Below are 22,854 nucleotides of genomic sequence, written 5' to 3'. Positions count from 1 at the left end.
TGCTGAATCTGTATGTTGGGTAACTAATGTGTTTGTTTTCCTTTCTCTGAAGAAGTTCTTCAGCTCCAAGTTTCATTCTCTCTCTGTAGATGTAACCTGGTTGCTTTTCCCTGGTCCTCAGCTACCTTGTCGTCTTTTGTCCTCGTCTTTGAATAAGAGGACACAGGCAGCAAAACACAAGTAGGGAGTTCACCTGCACTGAGACAACATAGCAGTTTCTGAAATCATTGGGACTTCACCATCCGTCATGAAGCTGGGCAGATTTACAAAGTCATTAGAACTCCTGGAATCCGGTGTCACACACACACAAAGATTTATGATGGCCAAACAATCTTTACTTTCTCAGCCTTTTCAGTGTCCTCTAGTATTTAGCTGGAATAGGAAGCTGGGACCCCAGATTTCTGTTCCAAGACGTATCAGTGATTCACTCCTAAGTATGTGCAGATGAGCGCTGTCTGCTTTGTGTGTTATGACAACTTTGAGAAACACCTAATAAATACTGCAGTAAGGAAGTTCTGAGAATTAATCCACAATTCAAACACATCTTAATGTTCTTGGATATAAGTTCTATCTATGCAAAATATTAATTATGTAATACAATGATGAGTTATTGCTGTATTGCTTTTTTCTTTTTCTGTGAGCATTTGTATTTTCACTTGCATGTGTAATGTGAATTTGCAAATCAGAGGTAACAGACAGATCAATCTCTCAGCTGCTGGACCTTGTAGAAGAGTTTGCTTTCCACAAAAATACATGTACTGATTTATATATGCCTGGTGTACTTCACAAACAATATTATACTGAGATATACAGACAGCTCTCAAGAGTTGGGCTTTGCTGATATATGAGTGCGTCTCTTGTCTCCTTTCAGGGCAATCCTGAAACCCAGAAGATCTGCTTAGGGGAGTCATCTCTCATTGAAGAAGATTACAAAAAAAAACGGGACCTGAAGGACTGGGCTGGAGGAGGTGGGGGTGGGGGAGGAGCAACCTACATCTTTAGAGTAAGTATTTCCTTTTTTGCATCCTTTCTGAGCAGTGTCCAGCAGAGCAACTAGCTTGCACTGTCAGTCATGGCATATGATACTCGGTTCTTAAAAAAAGGTGATGGGAAAGGAATATCTGTGTCTCTCTTCTGCTCTTTCGCTCTCTTTTTCATGCGCTCTCTCTCCCCTGCCCCCATCCTTCTGTCTGTCTTTTTGCCTTTTTAAAATTTAGATTCTTTATCTCATTTCATATCCTTGATTATACTTGTTATTGTCATTAAGCTAGCTGAACTGGTTCCTCAGTTCTCGACAGCTCAGGGAATCACACCAGGATCACACATTAATACTGGCAACAGTCCTACCAAAAAAAAAAAAGTCAAAACCCCCCAGTGTTTGGTTAAACAGTTATTTTTGTACACAGAAACATGGTAAAACTTTTTTGTAGTGCAGTTAGGAAACAATCAGTAGCATTGCTCGGCCTCAGGCCAGTCTTCTTTGGGATGCTTTCATGCTTTTTGATGAGTTTATGTGAGTTCACATATCCAAGGGTTGTGAAGTTTTTCTGATGTTTGATGGGGGGTTTTCCAGCAGAAGGATGGGATTTTCGAACCTTTGCTCATCGCAGCAGGAGGAGGAGGAAAAGCCTACCTGAAGGCTCAGGACAGCTCCCTGGATGACCTACCCCTGGAACAATTTGAGAACAGCACTGCAGTGCCTGGAGTCAGTGGGAGAACTGGGGCAGCAGGTGAGACACTAAAACCACACAGGGTCTGAATCAGACGGCTGAATACACAAGTTTTCCTGTCCTGTAAGCATTAAATGAGGGGCTTCTCTTTGGTCTTCCAAAGTTTTTCTGTGACAGTAGCTAGTCTATAAAGGATGTCTTCTTATATGGTGTGTAACCAGATAGAAAGAGAATGCACAGGATGGGTGATGAGTGCTCCAGTAGAAACTATTCCACAGGAGGGCTCCTCTCGTCTTTGAAATGACTCAGTGAAAATGGTATCTGGGGGATGGAGCCCAGTTTTCCACACTGTAGCAATGGCCTTTGAAGAGAAGACTTTTTCCTTGTTACTCTGCTGAAACCCTAACAACAAGAACTATATTGTGAGAATTATACAAGAAATGGAAGCTTATTTATAATCTTATAACAGCTGTGCCTAGAATCTGTTCCTAAGAGATTACAAAGTCCAGTGGTTCTCCATCTCCTGCTGTAATAGCCTTATAAAGGGGCCACTAGAGGGAGATGAGGAAATCCAGTATATTTTTTTATTTCTCTGCGGTGTTCAGCATCTCACATGGCTGAAAGCCCCAACAAGTTATCCCAAAGGACAGTGGTCAGCTCCTTGTGTCTCTAATGCCACTAGAAATTGGTGCTGAGGTGCTGGTTATGCAGCACGTACCAGACTGTGCATTAGGTTCCCACTGTTATTATCCATGGCAACAAGGACCTTATCTGTATGTTCTTTTATCCTTAAAGGAGTCAACTGGAATGCAGGCCCTTAAGAAATTGATAAGGGCCAATCTTTGACTCTCTTCAGTATCTCTCCTACTTTGCTCTTCCTGTGCTTCCCTCACCTATTGTTGTTTTGTTCTCTCACTTTCTGATTGTGAAGGTGGAGGTGGTGGCTGGCAAGATGAGACTCTGCTTCCTCAGGCTGGGAAGTCCCTTCTGGAAGGTGGAGAAGGGGGTCAAGCTTGTCCGCAAGCACTAACCAAGCTCCAGTGGGCCACCTCTGGTGGCTTTGGTGGAGGAGGAGGAGCTTGTTCTTCTGGTGGAGGAGGTGGAGGCTACAGAGGTAGGTCTGGTGGAGGAACAGCCATACTGTCTAATTTTGTGCACTTCAGAGTCCCTGCAGTTAAGGGCTGGAGCTCTCAGTGCAGAGGTACACTACTGCAGAAGGTGATTTACAGATACTTCAAGATGAACAGTGTGAAACCTGCCCCACTCTTCGCCATTTCTCTTTAATTGGGGAAATCAAAGCTATAGAAGTGTTCCTGAGTGGTTTAGTATTTGAAAGGTGTGCTGAAACACCCCTTCTTTCATCCCAGGTTACCCAGGAAAATACGTTTTTACTTTGCTGAACTGAGAAACCTACATTGGAATAAGTCACTTCACTAACCTTGGTACTGGTTGAGTCAAGAATATGATATGTATTAATATCACTGGAAGGTTGCAGAGTGACCCCAGGTGATAAGAGCTGGGAACGAATGCAGCACTTCAGAGGCATCACATTTTCAGCAGCATGCAGCACTGATCAGTGAGCCACACTCTTCTTTCCCCAGGGGGGCATGCCTCTGATAATGATGATATCACAGCTGGTGGGCAGGATGGCATCTCTTTTGTGAACCCCATTGGAGAGATCTTCTTGCATCCCCTGGCAGGTAAAATGTACTGGAGAGATCTTCTTGCATCCCCTGGCAGGTACGATGTTATTCTTATTCCTCTTAGTTCTTTTCCTCCTCCTTTTTCCTTCCTCCTATTATTAGTTCTTTTCCTCCTCCTTTTTCCTTCCTCTTTCCTCTTTCCTGCTCCCTCTCCTCCTCTCTTTGCTTTTTATGCATTTCATTCAGGCATATTCAGGCAGGTGTTCCTGCTCCGGCAGGGGGATTGGACTAGATGATCTTTTGAGGTCCCTTCCAATCCCTAACGTTCTGTGATTCTGTGATATTTCACTCTGCAGAACAGATCATTAGCTGTGGTCATTTCTTTAAATACATCTGTAGTGCTCTGGGATCTTTTTCCTCTCAACCTCTAAGCCAGGACAGACCTGTCATCAAGTTTTCTACACATCCTCAATCCCAGACATTTCCAGGTCAATGCATTTCAAGCCGTCTCTACTTGAGGGATCCAATCCCTTCTTCCCTCCTGTCCCCTCTAAGGTTTCTGAAGTGTTCATGCTGTATTGGACTATCTGCTCTACTGCAGAGGAGAGAAGATGTAGGTGCCTGCTCCTATTTTTTTCCTTACTGGAACAAGATGGGTAAAGCTAAACTAAACCTTCCTGTTGTGTCTGGTTCCTCATTCAGCCATGGAGAGTCACGGTGAGGTGGAGGTTCAGGTCTATCTTAACTGCAGCCACTGCCACTCAGACAACTGTAAGAGGGACCCTGACACCAACCTGCCAGTCTGCCAATGTGAAATAGGGTCTGTGCTAGCCAACGACAACGTCACCTGCACTGGTAAGTTGTGGAGTTTTATATAGATAATGTCTGTATTTCTTGTATTGGCTTTCCTCCTAGCTTTTTCTGATGGTCAGATCCCCAGATTACAGCTGGTGACTCCAGTGAACGAGATGTTATGAGAAATGTCAGTCAAACATATCACTGAAAATTCCTGATATCCTTGCCTTACACGCTGAGCTGCACCTCTATCAACATCTCCAAAATCCAAGTTTAGATTAGGTAGAAGGTAAAATTTCTGTAAAGGGACACAGTGTAAATTTCCTGAATGGGCACAATGTATCAGATATTTAAGCGTAAATACCTCTCTGGTATAACATACCACCTTCTGCTGAGTTATTTAAGCCACAAATTACTTTCCTCTACAGCAGTTTCCCACTGTGCCTGTTCAGCTGATGCCTGGTATTCACTGTTATTTTCTGACACAGTCTCTTGCAACTCCAAAGCAAGCATCAAGACTGTAGAGTTTCAGCCTGGGAGCAGTGGTGTTACTCATTAATAAAAAATTGAAGAATGGATAAGAAATATGGGGTTTTAGACTTGTATCTTCACAATGTTTTAAAAGTTATTTAGATATTTTTTCCACCTCCAGGGCTGTAGACATGTTTGCTGTAATTTTTATAAGATAATCTGGCCATGGTCTCTGTATTGTTTCTGTAATAGAAGCAACCTTGAGAGAGATGCTTTATGCCACCTCTGATTGTTTTCTGATTAATACATCGTTATTTTTCCTTTTTTCCAGTTCCCCAGAGTCATATCGCAGAGGGACACCTTCCTCTCCCACTCCTCCTAGCTGTGGTGGCTGTGATTGTGGTGCTTGGAATGATCCTCACTTGTGGCAGTCTATCCATCAGTAAGAAACACTTACTTCTTAGCACCCTTTGACTTGGCTTTTCCCAGTTAAATTAGACAAAAGGAGAACATCCAACCACATGCTACTACTTCTAATACTTGGTGCCAGAGTATTGTGGTCTCCCAGATGGATGAGAGGGACAGGGAGAAAGAAGACATAGGAAACATCACCACCCCACAGTTAGGCACAAGCATAATTCCAGAGGGCAAAAACTGCTCTGTTTTGGTATTTGCTGCAGAGAAAAGAGCTTGGAAAGCCCTTTTAAGCAGGCATTTCTTTAGCAGCCACTGCTATATAGGCTGAAGTCGCAGTCTGTAATTAAACATATAGTTAATTCAGGGAGATGGTATGCTTTCAGAGACTTGATGTCAGCAAAGTGTCTTGTGGAGCAGCCTTTCCTCAGCTGATGTACAAAGCAGCAGAGAAAACAGAAGGTGCTCACAGGTGATTAGGACTCTGCAGGAATAAGATTGTTTGCATATCCACTATTATATCACTACAGAGTGTGGAGACTAGAAAGCATGGAGCATGGTGAGCTAAAGATGCTTCTTGAGCGTCTATAATTACAGAGTTAGTTTCTTTCTGTTCTGTAAGGTCAGCGTTGTCTTCTCTCCAGGTGTTGATCTTGTTTGTGCATTTTTATTTGTTTCCCCACCCCCAGTTTATCACCTTAAGAAGCAGCAGCTGGAAGGAGCCAGAGCACGACTGCAGAGCCCAGAATATAAACTGAGCAAAATCCGCACATCAGCCATCATGACAGATTACAACCCGAATTACTGCTTCGCAGGGAAGGCCGCCACTTTGAGCGAGCTGAAGGAGATCCCACGGAAGAACATCTCTCTGCTTCGGTAAGACTTGCTGTAGAGGTTTCTCTCTGGCACAGGAGAGGAAAGGCAGCCTGAAGCAAAGGCAGAGGTAGGGCTCACATGCTTGTTTTACTCATCCTCAAGCATCCAGGACAAGAAAATGAGGGCCAGCTGTCTGACTAAGGGGAAAGTGCCTAGTCCAAGCCGGCCAAAATACAACAGATGTGACACTATGTTTTCAAAGATATTTTGATTCCATAAAGTTCTCAAGCAGAAGTGTAAGTTTATGAGTCTCCTGTTCATGTTCCCACACAGAGCATGGGGTATTTCACCTCTTGTTTTTTTTATGCAATGTCCTGGATTACACTCGCCACCTGGTAGTGACTCCCTTCCATATCTATAGCAATATTTCTTTTTCAGCATCTCCTATCATAAGGAAATTTCCTGTCACAAGGAACTACATGCTACATTGCTCTTCAGCTCCAAACCATCCAGAAGATATTGATCAAAGTTGTATAAACTTCAGAAGGAAAAGCTTGATCATTCTTATGTGCTGTCTTGCACCATCTTCTGAAGACATCAGCTTGCAGCTACCTTATTTTGTTTTCCAGTTCTTTCTTGCCTTGCTATTGCCATAGTTGGTGATAGGGCCATAGGATTAAGCAGGCTGCATTCTTTGTTCAGAACCATTAAGGATCCAGCCTCCCTGCTTTAGTGACAGTGACAGAAAATACTGAGAAGTTATTTTCAGAAGCTTTGAGTTGAAAACAAAACTCTGTTGTTGATTCAGTCTCTTACAGCAGGTTCTATTCCTAGTCTTGAACTGGATGATCAAAAGAGCTCAGCTGGTGCTGGAACCAGAGGCATAGTAACATCTGTTTTCTGGTTTGTTTTTTTTCTTCCAGGGCACTAGGACATGGTGCATTTGGTGAGGTTTATGAGGGAACTGTGGTAGGCATTGCAGGAGATCCCAACCCTCTTCAAGTGGCTATCAAGGTCAGTACCCAAAAATTTCTTATACAACAATAATTACCCATAAGAGCCATATTATCTTATTACTCTTCCAGTTGGAGATTCATGTTCATCACATGCATAATGACATGTGCATGTGTGTGATACAGGTTTACTAAACTTTGATTTTTAAGCTGTATGGCACTAGCAGCAAGTTGAAAGTAGAGCATCTGTCTAGTTTTCCGCATGCCTAATGGCTGTAAGTTGTGATCTAACTAGGAGGATCTAAAAAGGGCCATCTGTTTGGTAAGCTCTATTCACGTTGCTCTGGAGGTGTAGAATCAGTGTCCTCAGATGGAAAGTTGTGTGAATTAGTCACCTGAAGACTGCATAATATGATTAGTCGAAATAAAATAACAAGTTCACTATCAACATAAATAAATATAGCTCCCTTGAAAGCAACACAGAACCATCAGTTCACTCCAACAGTGAATCTGCCACAATGATTTATAGATCTGAGTAGCCAAGAAAAAAAAGAAACTTAAGGGGAAAAAATAGCAACAAACAGACATTTTGGGGGCATTGCAGACTGGAAGGGGATTTCTAAATCTTGTACAAAGAAAAGAAAGTCCTGGCAAATATTAATATGAAGCATTTATGTGACAGCAAACAGTAAACACTTACAGTAGCGCTTATATATTATTAGTTCTGCATTTCAGTTGTTTTGAGTGTTTTCTCCTAAGTTTTTCCCACGACATTACTGTATTTAAAAACTTGTATTGTTTCTCAGTTATATTTCTGTTATAATGAGAGTAGTGTTTGTCTATGACATGTGAAACTTTCAGGTAGTCTCTTAGTATTGCATAGTGTTAAATATGCTGCTGTGGAGATATATTGTGATATCGTGCTAATTTCCATGTCATTAATGGCAAGAGGTAACAGGCTGATTTTTTTTGTGAAATTACTGCTGTTGCCTCAGGATTTGTCAGTTACTCAGCCCTGAAGTTAAGTGTGCTCATAGCCTGCTTTTGTTCTTTTATAAGCTTGTGTCTCAGAGAACCAAATCTACTTCTATGAGTTCAGCCCAACACGCAGACTTCATTAATAAAAAGAAGTTCTACACTTATTTGTCCTGTCTTTCAGAACCTTCTTTAAAATTTTTTTTAAAAAGGTGAAAGGCTCATGCATTATGACATTTTGTTATGAGCTTTCCTGTGCCACTGAACGAATGTGCATGAAAAGCCAGAACAGACCCTAGCAAGCAGTTGTAACAGCTCGACCCAGTTTCACAGCCCAGACGGGAGGAAGCATCGCAGCACAGTGACAAACAGAAGTAGATGGGCCTGTTGTTCAGTTGTGATTATCCAGTGAGGATGTCACCAGTTTTGCAAGTCTCAGCAATGATGGCTGATTGTCTGCCCGCCTGCCCACTTGTTAACTCAGTTCCCTATAAAGTGAACACCCTGAACATCATTCAAATGCTCTTTTCCCTGACTGGAAACTGGAAGAGTGTCCATGGGTCCCAAGCTGTGGCTGTGCTTGCCTTACTCCATGATGCAGCATACTAGTCCTGATCTGACTTTGCAGAAGTCTGCAGGTGCAGACTGGGAATAAATTAAAAAATATATTTGCAATGTATTCCACATATTGTCTGTGGGTATTGACTGGAAACTGGAAGAGTGTCCATGGGTCCCAAGCTGTGGCTGTGCTTGCCTTACTCCATGATGCAGCGTACTAGTCCTGATCTGACTTTGCAGAAGAAGCAGGTGCAGACCAGGAATAAATTAAAAAATATATTTGCAATGTACTCCACATATTGTTTGTGGGTATTTCACCAATTTAAGAGATCATCTGCACTGTTCAGTGTGAAGCAATCACTTATCTGAGATAGCAAAATGCAACCCTGTTTTCTGCAGCCCACACTGCTGATGGCAAGAACTGTTTCCATGCTATCCTCACCACACTGAGCAGTAAACATCCCACTTCTCTGTGTGCAGTTTGGCAGCAGGCACTATACACAGCTGTGGCCAAACCATCCCATAATGTCAAAACAGTGGGCTCAGTAGCAGGCGCTGCTTCCACTGCTGCCTGTGCTCTCAGTGGCAGATGTTGTCCAAATCTGCTGGCAGGAGAGAACGCTATAAGACCCACGTGACACAGTTATTTAAATCACGTGGCTGTATGTTTCATATGACATGGAAGCATGTGCTGCAATGTGGACATATAAAAAAGGAGAATAAATTAACATCTGTCATTTTGAAGTGCTTACTACATCTGTAATTTCCCAGCTACTGCCTTTCTTGGTGTATACCTGAAGTTGTTTTGCTCCAGAACACTGCATATAGTTAAGTGCACACAACAAATATCCATGTAGGTCACCAGTTTCCTGTTTACCTACTAAATGGGTCACATGCAGTCCAATAAATTGGACACTGAGAAGACAAGACTCTCCTTGTAGATTCCCAAAGTCATTCACATGTTACATGCTCATTCCTTTTTTATTTTACTTGTAGATTCCCAAAGTCATTCACATGTTACGTGCTCATTCCTTTTTTTATTTTTTTTTCTTATTCCTTTGGTGGTCACCCAAATGTTCTCAATTCTTTGGTGGGATCGTCCTCACTGTCTTTCCCTCTGAACAGACCCTACCAGAAGTCTGCTCTGAGCAGGACGAGATGGATTTCCTGATGGAAGCACTGATTATCAGGTATAGTTTAAGGTTTTGATACTGATGGTGGGCTGAGGGGGAAATGAGTAATGAAGGTAATAAGAATTATTAAACCATTTGCTTGGGTTCAGAAAGCAACCAGATGGCATTTTAGTAGCATATGAGTTACTGGTTTCAGCTGCTTGCTCATGTCAAAGTAACTGAGGCTCTTGTTGCACATCTGTTGTGGTTTAATGCCAGTAGGCAGCTCAGCTCCACACAGCAGTGGGATGGGGAAGAGAATCAGAAGGTCGAGAGTAAGAAAACTGGTGAGTTGAGATAAAGACAGTGTAATAGGTAAAGCAAAAGCTGTGTGTGCAAGTAACGTGGAGAATTCATTCACTACTTCCCACTGGCAGACAGATGTTTAGCCATTTCAAGGAAAGCAGGGCATTGTCATGCCTAACAGTTACTTGGGAAGACAAATGTCAAACTCCAAATGACCCCCTTTCCTCCTCCTTCCTCCAGCTCTTATTGCTGAGCACGATGTCATATGGTGTGGGAAATCCCTTTGACTGGTTGGGGTCAACTGTCCCGGCTGTGTCCCCTCCCAACTTCTTGTGCACCCTTATCAACTTGCTGGTGGGGGAATGTGAAAAGCCTTAACACTGTATAAACACTGCTCAGCAATAGCTGAACTATCAATGTGTTATCAACACTGGTTTGATCACAAATCCAAAACATAGCACCATGTATGATCTACTGTGGAGAAAAGTATTTCTATTCCACCCAAAACCAGTACAACATCTCAGCAAAAATTTCTGCTGGTTGGTTCTGCTGACCATGTTCAGAGGAGTAAAAAGGCACATTTTTGTACAAACATGTCCTGCATTTGAAATGTTCTCCTTTTCAAAGATTCCCACTGCCCTTTTACTAAGTATAAATCATGTCCCTTGTTAAAACAAATTTTCAATGATGAAATGGAAAGCAATAGGAAAGCTAAAGATTAGAGATTAGAGCCACCTATGCAGTGACTTGGACGTTCAGCCTCTGCAGGACCAGCGCCAAGGTGGTACAACACAGGCTGTGTGCCAGGGAAGTGTGTTTTTAGGCTTGGATGCTAGAGCTAAAACTGTTATCTCTTGCAAATAAAAGGAAGAGTCTTTATAAGAGCAGGCTTGTCAGCTGAAGAAGGAGAAAGCGTGAAATGCTTTTCCCGTTGTGGCCTTCAGTCAGTAAGTGTACGTGCATCCTTTTTGCTTTTCCTATCTGTAAAACAGTTTGCTCTAAGTAAGAGCTTTTTGCAGTGAAGGTCCTGGGCTTTTTACCCTTTCTTTGCACAAAAACAGCCAGTAAGACACTGAAATCTCTGTAGGGATAAGTTAGTGAATATGGCTCTATGTGTGTAGCTTGCACAGGTGGAACACAGCTCTTCTCCTAGTGTGGCCATTTCTCTTAGAAGTGTTCTGGCTTTTGATGTCTTTGTGAGCTAGACAGAACCTTTATGAGGTCTCATCTGCATGACCTTCTGATATGAACTACAAGATCTATAAAACCTGCCCAGAAAATATAAGACAGCCATTCCTATTACCATCTCTACTTTAAGTATTTCGATTTTGGAATTTGCTTTATTAACCCGAATCCATAACCTTTAAACAATAGCGTAGTCAAGGGTGACTTTAAAATAATAGTCCAATCCAATGTTAATTGTAAGTGATCAGAATTTATGCATTTTTAATTTGTGCAACATGAAATTCGTCTCATTGTCTGGCCCAGCTCATACCTCGATGCTGTTTTTCTGTTATTAAAGCATGATTCTCATGACATAGTGCCAGTTCCTAGCCTGCAAGAACTTTGGCAGCTGAACAGGAGGTAACACTGATGCGTGTTTTTTTAAAGAGCAATTTCAATCGATTACAGAGTGCTTTGATTCACTTAGTAGCACATGACTCTCTCTCTTCCTCAACTTCCTTTCCATTTTTAGTTCCTGTATTAACCAGGTAATCACGATCCAAGAGCAGATGCTGCTTTCTAATGACTGAGTGTTATTGAGCTTCTTGACAATCTCAGCTTTCTTTTGCAAGAAGCAGTAATCATATCACATAAGCAGCTGCTGCAGTAGGTATTAGCTGACTCCCTCCTTGGTAGACTGGATACTGAACTGAATCCACCAAACTAGACAGAAGAATATTTGAAATAACCAATGTTGAATTAAAATCTCTACTGGTCAGGATTTTTTTTTCACAAATGCTACTAATTTTTGCATATTTGAAGTGCTTAGTTTTATTTTCCCTCTCACATCACCCCCTTCTTTCAGTCCATTAAGTTCTCTCTTCACAGACGTAAGACTCTGCTTTACTTTCAGCTTTTCATACCTTCTGTTGAAACCTTTTTATGGGCAAAGCCAGGCTTAACCCTGCAATAATTGGAGAGGCATTTTGATATGACTGAAGTAGGAATTTGTTTGGTAACTTATACCACATTGGGATTTGCTTCAATCCAGATTGTCAGAGCTCAAGGCACAGTGAGTGTGATGGATATTGGCTAGGTACTAATGCTGTCTTTCTCTTCCATGTTGCTGTGATCTTGGCTTTCAGTAAGTTCAATCACCAAAATATTGTGCAGTGCATCGGTGTTAGCCTACAGACACTGCCTCGCTTCATTCTGCTTGAGCTCATGGCTGGAGGAGATATGAAGAGCTTTCTTCGGCAGAATCGACCCAGGATGGTGAGATAACTTCCCCACTAGGCTTGTGGTTTATTTTAGTATGACTGTTTTTATTATTTTTATGAACTGGATAAAGGCATCGAAGCCTAGCAGGGCTCTGTGTGTGTTTCCCAGCTCCTACAAGCTTCTGGATACATATGTCCCTTCTCTTGATATAAGCCAATGTCCATGAGAGAAAATGCAGTGCCAAAACTCCAGTCTAGCAGTAACTTAGGAGGGAGTTCTCTGTCAACTGGGCTACAAATTAAGGGGCTTTATTTCCTCAACATACACCTTGTTTTCTGTGCACTGTGATGGTGTATGAGGAGCTGAAGTTATAACACTGATAGGCAGTAATGGGAATTTGCAGCACCAGGTCCTCAGCAGGTGTGCATCAGCACCATTTGGAGATGCACAAATTTATGCTAGATGAAGAGCTGAGCCTGCATGTAGCACTGTAACAGGATTTAAATTAATGCAAATGAAATTATCAAGTAAAATAGTTTTGTTTAAGTAAAGAAGAACACTTTTATAAAAAGCTGTCATGAGGGTTTTTGCAAATTATCTCTGTTTTCTAATACTATATTGATGCCAACCAAGTACAGTGAATATTTGGAATTAATTCGTTTCAATGTTCTTACAATGAATAGCTGATTCCAGATAAGTGTTTTACTTCTTAGCAGTGTGATTCTGGGCACCTCTGTTAAATAAGGATATAGCTCTTCTTGAGTGGAGACTTAAAAACAAGAGTTAGGCCTGATTCTACATTAATTCTGGTTGTATTGGCTGCCTACAGGGCCAGGAAGAGACTGACTGGTGCCTCCTCTATTCCTGCACCACATGGTGCAGTTGCACAGCTTCTCCTCCACACACACACACCACAAATAGTTATGACAATGTGGCTTCATATGCATATACTCCTATGCTGGTATTACAATGTTGCTGAAAGATCAAGCTTAATCTCTTCCTCATACAGGAGTAAATATACTAATTAAATACCACTTACAGTGGTATAACAGCATCCAGATGGAGTTTGTATAGCTTTATTTTTGGCATTTATAGTGAAAGTGGTACAATTTCTGTGAGTAGATGAAGTCTGTGGGCAGCAGAGAATAATAAATACTCCCATTTCAATACTTAGTTGTAATGTAAAGAACAGTTATTTTTTAAATATCATGTGAAAACAAACCTGCTGCTATGTTAGCTGGTGTGCTAGCAGATAGCAAATTCAAAAGCTGAAGTCTCCTTAGTACTCAAAAAGTGTCCCTGTACACCGTTTCTGGAAACAGAACCAGCCCCATCATGAATGTATTTCATGACAAGTTTCCCTGGTTGCAGAGAAAATGCGTGTCCATCACAGTCTTCTGACAGAGGGATCCCAGATCAGAGATAAGGTCTGGAAGTCTGTGGTTCTATTTCTCCTCCTTGCTCTTCATTTCTTCTTCAGATATGCCTACTTCATAACGATAATAATTCTCCCGGGCAGATGTCCAAAAGCTTTGTACAATAATTTGCCTAGCCAATAAAAATAGCACTCAATGGCTGCAGTGTATGTTATGTGGTTTGAGCATGAGAAGTGACAGTGTTAACAGCATCCAGAAACAAAAGCAAAACCAAAAAAATAACAGTTTATTTGATGTCTCTTGGGCTTTTGATCAGCAGTGTAGAAATGTCTCCACACCCTTCCTGAGAGCAATACAGAAGTTCCTGAAGAAACACCAAGGAAATTTCCCTATGGGGAAGTAATTGACAGGATGAAAATAATACAGGGCTCCTGGAGAAAGACTTTTTAACAGTTCTTAGGTAGGGAAGTGCAGCTGGGGAAGGGCTAGTGCCAGTCCCGGATTCCTGTGGAGAAGCACCCTTTTTCACATACTGCTCCTGAGGGTAATCTGTCCTTCCACAAGAATGGATAAGCTGATGAATGTTGACTGCTGGTGCAGGGATGTGCACTCGTGCATCTTTGCTCCCTCTCTGAGTTTATGTGCCAATTGCTGTTGATAGTTTATTAACTCTTTAAAAGTGAGTGTGTTGTTTTAGCTCCCATCTCACCTTTTAAACCTGCTTGCCTTTTGATTTCACAAAGTCCAACACCAGTTGGGGATAGTCCTCTCCCACCCCTTTACTAGGCTATTCAGGCCAGCTTGCAGTCATGCACTCAAAGTCCAACACCAGTTGGGGATAGTCCTCTTCCACCCCTTTACTAGGCTATTCAGGCCAGGCCATAAATCTCTTGCCAGCTTGCAGTCATGCACCGTGCTCAGAAGTGAAATCTTCTGAAATTATTTTGGGTTACATAAGAGTTCATTCATTTTCTAACTCTTTCCTTTGATCTGCTTGTGTTCTTTTTCGCTCCTGATCATTTTAACCCTTTTCCCCACCCTGTGCATATGTCTCTCCCTTTCTCCTGCCCCTCTCTGATTAGCCCCTGCCTGAAGTACTTTCTTCTACTCCACTATTCTTCCCTTACCATTTTCTGTGTCTCCTTTTCCAGAATCAGCCATCCACGCTATCAATTCTGCTGAACATAGCTAGAGATATTGCCTGCGGCTGTAAATATCTGGAAGAGAATCACTTCATCCACAGGTGAGCAGAAACAGTCCCTTCTGATGTATCTCAAGGTGCATGAAGCGTATGGAGTTTCTATTTGCAGTGGATTAGACAGAACTAACCGCCGGGGGGACAAATATATTTCCTCTACCCATACGGCCCATGCTTAGACGTCCAGGCTGGTCTCACTGTGTTTTTCAGTAGGAATTGGGCTCTGCACTGCTCCTTGTACTGCTGGGGAGAAAGGAATCTTCTATTCAGGGGAAATGTTTTCAAGTGCTCGTTTTCAGATGCCTACACTGTAGCCACATTTGAGATTAGCCCTATAGTCCACTAGATGGTAGTGTCACTCTGCTACAGCTTGTAAGACCATAAGGTATAATTTCTCTCTTTTCTAATCTCCCTATCTCGACCTAATGTTTTTCATATCCCGTCGGCACAGGACAGCAAATAATATTTGAGCTGCTGACTAAAGTAGGATAGAACAGGGGTAACAGTAGGAAAAACCACAGCTCTAGAGCTTCCCCCTCAGCTCAGCGGCTGGCCTGCTGTGTGGTCCTGGGGAGCCCATATTTGTCTGTTCACACCTCTCTTTCCTCTTTTGTAGAGCAAAAAATGCTCATATGGCAGGCTTCAAATAAGAATAAAATATTACAGAAAATGAGTAAGTTATTATAGGTAGCCTTTTCAAATTCCCTGTTGGATATTGGACTCCTTTGCCTCTGATTCAGAGTTGTTTTCAGCTCATAATGTTCCCAGGCATAGCGTGCAACTGAATTCCTGAGTATGAACTCCAGGCTGAGTTCAGCCTTGTGTGTAAAGGAAAGGAGAGGCCTGCACACAAGGGGGTCACACAGGCTCTAACTAAACCGACGTGCAGCTGGAGTTGCAACTGATTCACCCACACGCACAAGCACGTGTATGTACACACGACACTGCACAGAGGTAGGCAAGAGTGGATAGGGGCTGGAGAAACTGAGGGAAAGAAGTAGCAAGCAGCAATCAGAGCAAAAAGTAGTAAGATTGAGGTATAGGATATCTTATGTCTTTATGATTAGGCCATCTGAGACAGTTTTCAGTCTCTTTTATATTTGAACAATAAATAAGTTCCTTTGAAAAAGGGATTTTTCGTTTTAAGAAAAAGAGTTTTCTGTTCTGAAAAAAAAAGCAATAAGAGCATGGAACAAGTTTTGTCTCTTGGAGCTCTTAATAAGTATATGTGAGGATCAGTATTCTATTTGGAAACTTCAGAGTTAAACTGAAGCATTTTTTTTTAATCCTTACTGTAATAGTATTGTATTACTATTATGATAGTAATATCATTATCAACTTCCACCCACCTTGATCTATTGAATTTATGTTAAGGGTCAATTTTTGCTTGTGTTGCAAGAAGTCCAATAGCAACTCAACTGAAATTTTCTCCACAAGTGTTTTACAAAACTACTTTTTTGTCCTGTCAGGTAGATGTTCCCTATTTTTCTTATCATATGTCACTGAGCCCAGAAGACATTACATAAAGTTTCTAATATCTATGTCAACAAATGGACAGGTCAGCTCTTACTCCTCAAGATCAACCTTCATTTCAGGAGAGAAATGGAAGAAAATAGTGCTTGACTCTTTTAACAGCAGCATATCACTTTAAAAAAACCTCTCTTGGTCAGTTTTTACACTGTTAGATCTCTTGTGTAAGCAACCTAGGAGTGAAGTTGTTTCATTTTAGCCAACAATTCAGGAAATCAATATAGAAGGAATTTTGTTCAGGTTCCATATTGGGGTGTGTGTTAGTGATGTCAGGATTACTTAGAGTTACTAGGGAAGTGGTGAAGGTTATCATTACAGATAACTGTGAGAGTGATGGAGCACTGGCCCAGGCTGCCCAGAGAGGTTGTGGAGTCTCCTTCTCTGCAGACATTCAAAACCTGCCTGGACATGTTCCTGTGTAACCTCATCTGGGTGTTCCTGCTCTGGCAGGGAGGTTGGACTGGATGAGCTTTCGAGGTCCCTTCCAATCCCTAACATTCTGCGTGAGTCTGTGGTTAACTGGTATTGTAGGGGGGAACGGTAGTTTAGTGGGGTTTTGGTTTTGTCACTAAGGACAAGTCTTGTCATCTAGGAGTCACAGCTGATGGAAGAGAAAGCTGAGCTTGACTTAGAAATCTTGAGGATTTTTTCAAGGCTGGCAGTGGGAAGAAACGTATGAGTTTTTCAAGGAGCTCATTTTTCTTGGCAGTCAACAGGACCCCCACAGTGCTATGATTTTTAATGAGTTCCTTTCCAGAATGCGTATTTAAAATGAACACAAATCCTTCAGTCTTGGCCACGCAGTCATCACTGCCACTTGTCACAAGCTAAACCTGCACCCAGCAAATGGCTGCTCCCATATGTAGCTTTTCTTGTTCCACAGGAGCTATCCATAGGCAACAAAGCCTCGGTTTACTGAATCTGTTTCTATATTGACTTTTCAAGCACTTTACTAAGACTACCCAATACCATCACATCTGTAACTAATGGAGATGCTGCTGAGACGCCACTCTTAAAGAAAAAATAAATCAAGAAAGAAATCTGTCATAAAATGGTTGAAGCAAAAGACGTTGCATCTGTCCCTGGTCTGACACTGACTCTGTTTTCTGCCTTAGTGAATGGAGATGGGAGTGGGGAATGCTTGGAACATACTGGGTAGAAAATGTAATTTAAATGCAGTTTAATAATTATGGTTAATAAAAATTATAACGTAGCTGGCATTCTTTCTTATTTTTAATAAGGTTTTTCTAATTTCTGTAAAGATGACTCAACTAATACAGACTAATGCAGGACTGGGTCCAATATTATTTGTTTCTTTAGCTACTTAAGAGTTTAGAATTAGAATTAATAATGTATTTTCTTTTAAAAGAGATATAGCTGCAAGGAATTGCCTCTTGACTTGCACTGGAGCAGGACGAATAGCCAAGATTGGTGACTTTGGGATGGCCAGGGATATTTATAGGTAAGAGAAAAGCCATTTCAGTCCTATAAGTAACTCAGCAATCTGTATCGTTTTGACCAGTTGGAGCTATGTCATGGAATCTGCAGTGTGGAACCATCCATCATGTGTCTGAATTTGATTACCAGTTAACTAACTGGAGTTAAACTGTAAATTAACACATCTATGCCTACTAGCAAATATACTTCAACTGTGTTTATTCCAGACTGGGCCCTAGGGAACACTGCAAACACATGTGGACACTAAACCAAGCATAGGCAAATGTATTAGCTAGTTGATCATAAATAATCTTAAATTTAAAAAATACCAACCGTAATTTTCAGTGTATGATGTCAAGAATACTTGCTGCATCAGCACCTTGTGCAAAGCAACAGCAAATCTGATGTCTTCAGCTGTGCACCTACAACATCCTCAGTTTCCATTCTTATTGTGAAGAGGATATAAAATAGTGCTTCAATGCATTATTTGTGTTGATAGGTTTTCCCTTTTCACTCTTGGACCCCATTGCTGAATGTAATCCCCAGCTACTGTTGCTGTGGTGATAAGATCTTTTATAAATCTGAGCCCTTTCAGACTGTGTGACATTCTCCATACATTTTGTCTTTCCCAGAGCAAGTTACTACCGCAAGGGAGGAAGAGCCATGCTTCCTGTCAAGTGGATGCCACCAGAAGCTTTTCTAGAGGGCATTTTCACCTCTAAGACTGATACCTGGTAACAGATGTCTTTTAACCACTTCTGCCACTAGGTGATAAGGGTCAAGAAATGTACTGCACAAGAAAAAAATGTCTGCTTAGCAGGAACCTTAAAAAATGTCAGAATTTCTCAGAAAAATATTACAAAAGTCTTCCTTCTGCATTCAGTAGAAGCACGGCTAAAGCATTCTGAATAAGAATTTTAAAAATCTAATGTAAATGGAGGTAATAAAAAGATTGCTATACATAAATGTAGAGTATCATCTGAAGGTAATCAAGAAGTGAAAAGAGAAAGCAGTTTAGATTCCTGAGAAGCCTTAGTTAAAAAGTCCAAATCCCATCAGACACTTCCCTCAACCCTGCCACTCAGTTTCTATCAGTGATGAGGCCTGCTTATATATCTTGTCAATGACTCTCTGTACCACCCAAGATTACACATGTATAATATTTTTCTGATGTATATAAAATGACAGCAGATTTAATCAGAAGGCCTTGCTGGTTGCTGAGGAAACAATATTTATATATTGATTCCTCATGTAACTTTATCTTTCTTTAAAATAAGCACCCCCTCAACAGAAGCACATTCATGCACAGGTGCTGGGGAATGGAAGCTTTCCAGTTGCTTAAGAACGCGCCTCTCCCTGTACAGTAGACTCTTCAATATACTGTACCGAGACATTCCCTCAAATGCCACAGTGACCCAGTTTCCTGAAGTTGTTGGTGATGCCGGAAGACAAGGGATTGCTTATCAGCACCTAACTGTGAGCAGCCAGTACTAAATACTTCGAAGGAAAGTGCTACAGTTCCTGTAAGAGGCTATTAAAAGTAACATGCATGTAGTGGAAATTTCTTCCACTCTTGCAGCAAATAGTGACTCTTAAAATTCTGACCCTGCTTAAGTCCTGGCAGAACCTTCTTGACTCCCCTGGGTCTAAGTCATGCATGATTTTCAGTGACACTGCCCAACTGACCTGCAAATAAGGAAAGCAACCGTATCATGACAAAAAATAAATGCTGCTGTCTTTCTGCTTCACTGGATGTCTCTTATTATATTTTATTCTTGAGCATCCTCTTCCCAAATATTGACTCAGACATCTCAAGTAAGGTAAGAATCTCTATGCAAGATCTAACAGCTCTTTTCAGTTTGACCATATACAGCAAAGGGTGCTCTGGCATTTCCTGCTCTAGAAATAATGAATGCAGCAGAAAGAACAGCTCCAGTTACTCAAATATTTTGAAACCTCTGCAAAGCTAGTTTTGGACTTTGAACAAAGATTTTCATTGATTGGGTTTTTTATGTCAAATGTTACTCCTAACCATGCTAATTGAACATTACTGTGGTTAGCCTACAGCTTTGAGAGGTTGTTGCTGTGATGTTACCTGCGCAGCTTCATGCCAGGTTTGTGGAGCACAAATGAAACCTAATTGGTATTGTTGGCTTGTTTCTGACACAGGTCCTTTGGTGTGCTTCTTTGGGAAATTTTCTCTCTAGGCTACATGCCCTACCCTTGCAAAACCAATCAGGAAGTGCTGGAATTTGTCACCAGTGGAGGAAGAATGGATCCACCAAAAAACTGTCCAGGACCAGTGTAAGTATTTCCTTACTCCTACAAGCCAAGGCATAGTGGGTATCAAACAGGTTAGACCAAGGCAAGTAGACATCTTCAGTCAGGAAATGGTGATTGACACCGGTGTCAGGTGGGTATTAGTTAATATCTCTTGAGCCACTGCTTCTTGTATGCAAACTAGAGCACTATAGGAGTTGCTTTAGGTAGTGGTCCCCTAATGGCTCAGGATCCGAGGATGCATAAATGACATGTCCACTTTTGCTCCCCTCCTTTGGGCCATGTACAGAGTGCAGTTCCTCTGGAGCCATGATGACTTCATACTCAAACACATTTTACTTAATAATCTTTCTTGATCAATACTTTCTTTTTTTTTTTTTTAATCCACTTTTTTAAGGTACCGGATCATGACACAGTGCTGGCAGCACAGCCCAGAGTATCGGCCAAACTTCTCCACCATCCTGGAAAGAATCAAGTATTGCACACAGGTATTGGTCTTTGGTATACATGTAGATAGATAATCCATGGAATGCCAGCTATCCAGAGGCATTAGCTTTAGTGCCCAAAACAAGTGAAGCGTTCTGACAGACTGATCTAATTTCTTTCCCAATTGTGATGGTGCTGCTGGCTCAACTGCTCTTTTCATTTGGGTTTTCTGGTATCCATCCTCTCTCCCATCTTCAGCCCAACCAAAATGAGATTATACTGTTCCTGTGCAAGTGGATGCTTTCAGCTCTCAGCTTGTTGATTTTGTACTTCATTTTGTGATGGAAAGGTATAAGAAATCTCTGTCAAGGTTCATATTCTGACCCTGCCTAACATTGCTCGAAAGCTACAGCTGAATTGGTATGGAGTGGAGGAGGGGAAATGAGATGGCATGGTGAGTTCACCATCTGGTAGCATTTACAGCCACAGGCCTGGATCCAACCTCCTGAGAGAGAGATTATATACTAGTGGCCCTCAGCTTAGCCACTGATTTCAACAAAGCACAGCCTCTGTTCAAAGGAAGCACATAAATGAGAGAGCATTTCTGCAAGTCCTAACAGCATGTGATATCCAGATAGCACATAGCACTTTGTATGACATGCAGGAATATTGCCCAAACCTGGTATCAGCCCCTGCCAAGAGTTTTCTCGCTCTCATAGCTATTCCTCTTAAAATGCAGATGTGACACTCACCCCAGAGGTGCTCAGGGTCTAACAGATTCTTGCCTCCTTTTCAGGACCCTGATGTGATCAACACTGAGCTGCCCATGGAGTGTGGCCCAGCACCAGAAGATGAGGGGAATACAGTTGTGCGCCCAAACATTTCCAGTGGGATAGTGCCCCTGTTGGTAAGCCCTTCTCTCACACCTCAGACGATGCCTAAAACACTGGACCCTCACCACACTGGACACAAACTTGTACAATGTCCACAAGAGCTACTGGTGGAGAACCTGAGCAACTGGACTGCTCAGGGGCCCAGCCTGCCATGCCTCAGCGATTTCAACAGCGGGCCGTGGTTCCAGCAGACCTTGAACCAGAAGTTGGAGCTCAGCAATCCACCAGTCCACAGACTTAAAAACAAAACAAAAAATCTTTGGAACCCAACCTATGGATCATGGGTGCTGGAGAACATCTGTCAATTCAGCCCCAGCTCCAAGCTCAAAGCAACTCCAGAGCGGGAAGATTCGGGCTTTGATGGGAATTGCAGTTCTCCTAGCTCTCGGGCATCTCCAGCATCTCCAAGTCGAAGCAACTGCCCTCACCTGGATATCGGTGGGATTGAACTTGTGAAACTCCAGACTTTCCCCTGTGGCAATGTAAATTATGCTTATGATGACCTGTGCTATAGCACTGACCACCAGCCATCAGCTTTGGCAGAGGTCAGAGCAGCTGTGCTAAGGAGCTCCAGTCTGCATAGAGATGAAAAGCCTTTTTATAAAACAGAGAAAACATCAAGAGAGAGGGACTCTGGTCTGTCTTTGTCAGATGACCTGAGTGTTACTCCAGTATAACAGAAATGGTTCTTCCAAAGATGAGGGAAAGTGTGTGTCTGGAAGGACTGCTTCCTATTTCACTTAATTCCTGCATTTTGGTTTCCATCAGATCGGTGATGTTTCAACATCAGCAATGTTCTGCTTCCTCCTTCTACCTGGCAGGATCCCCAGATAGTTAAAGACAGCTGCATTTCTATCTCATCAAATGTGTTCCACTGAACCAGCTTAGCAGTGGAGAACATTGCTGCTCTGATTCAGAATACAGTTCTTAATGACAGGACTCCTTTTCAATCTGCTCAGGTGAAAAGAAATGGACCTACCATCCAACCACAGCATTTGGATGCAAACAATGACCAGCACAGGTTGCCCTTCTTTCTGACTAAAGAAACCAAAAACGCATGCTGTGCCGGCAGCAACCAACCTGCAAAGGCTGCTGTATTCCCAAGAGCTTTTTACAGTCCTGGTGACTTACTAATGATGCTTATGCACTCTAAGAGAATAAATAGCAGCCCCATTTGCATCTGTTTTATTAGCAGGCCCTGTGGAAAAACATGAAAACAAAGCTACTGCTCAAACTAGAAGCAGTAGCAAGGTTGTAAAAAAAAAAAAGTCCAGGCTCCTCTGAGCATGTGCTTTGAAAACAAGCAATGAAGAGGAAAACAAATTTGCTACTGAAAAAAAAGTCAGTGGGGCTGATAGTATCCCTTTGTGCAGTGAAGGAAATGTGCTGCTTGCCTTATGGTGTTGCTTTCCTTACAGCTCCTTCTGAGAAAGGCACAGGTATCTCTCCAGGAAAGGGTGAGCTGCATGGGGTGATGAGAAATGGAGTATCTTTATCTTTTAATGGTCTTTACTTGGGATGAACTTCATTTTTGTAAGTACTTCAATATTCAACAGTAATTTCCTGTGCTATATTGGTAAGCATTAAGTTGAGGTTCTTGGGTAACTGTCTAGCAT

At 41.9% G+C, this 22,854-nt stretch overlaps 1 protein-coding gene across 1 annotated transcript in view; it reads left to right on the top strand.

Annotated features, from left to right (window-relative positions):
* The window catches only part of LOC104536379 (leukocyte tyrosine kinase receptor-like), a 49,997-nt gene extending 28,082 nt beyond the window's left edge, over positions 1–21,915 (top strand). Inside the window, exons 11-26 of the mRNA XM_010178967.1 lie at positions 872–1,003; positions 1,574–1,730; positions 2,602–2,784; positions 3,272–3,370; positions 4,016–4,172; positions 4,921–5,021; positions 5,683–5,869; positions 6,733–6,823; positions 9,421–9,485; positions 12,023–12,152; positions 14,626–14,717; positions 17,572–17,664; positions 18,272–18,373; positions 19,809–19,943; positions 20,317–20,407; positions 21,142–21,915. Coding sequence (XP_010177269.1) covers positions 872–1,003; positions 1,574–1,730; positions 2,602–2,784; positions 3,272–3,370; positions 4,016–4,172; positions 4,921–5,021; positions 5,683–5,869; positions 6,733–6,823; positions 9,421–9,485; positions 12,023–12,152; positions 14,626–14,717; positions 17,572–17,664; positions 18,272–18,373; positions 19,809–19,943; positions 20,317–20,407; positions 21,142–21,915 — 2,589 coding nt within the window. The remainder of the gene's footprint in view (positions 1–871; positions 1,004–1,573; positions 1,731–2,601; positions 2,785–3,271; positions 3,371–4,015; positions 4,173–4,920; positions 5,022–5,682; positions 5,870–6,732; positions 6,824–9,420; positions 9,486–12,022; positions 12,153–14,625; positions 14,718–17,571; positions 17,665–18,271; positions 18,374–19,808; positions 19,944–20,316; positions 20,408–21,141) is intronic.
* Positions 21,916–22,854: the final 939 nt, after the last annotated feature.

This window comes from Mesitornis unicolor, unplaced genomic scaffold (assembly GCF_000695765.1).
Source record: "Mesitornis unicolor isolate BGI_N332 unplaced genomic scaffold, ASM69576v1 scaffold172, whole genome shotgun sequence".
Classification (NCBI taxonomy): Eukaryota; Metazoa; Chordata; class Aves; order Mesitornithiformes; family Mesitornithidae; genus Mesitornis; species Mesitornis unicolor.
This window is presented reverse-complemented; position numbering and strand designations above follow the sequence as displayed.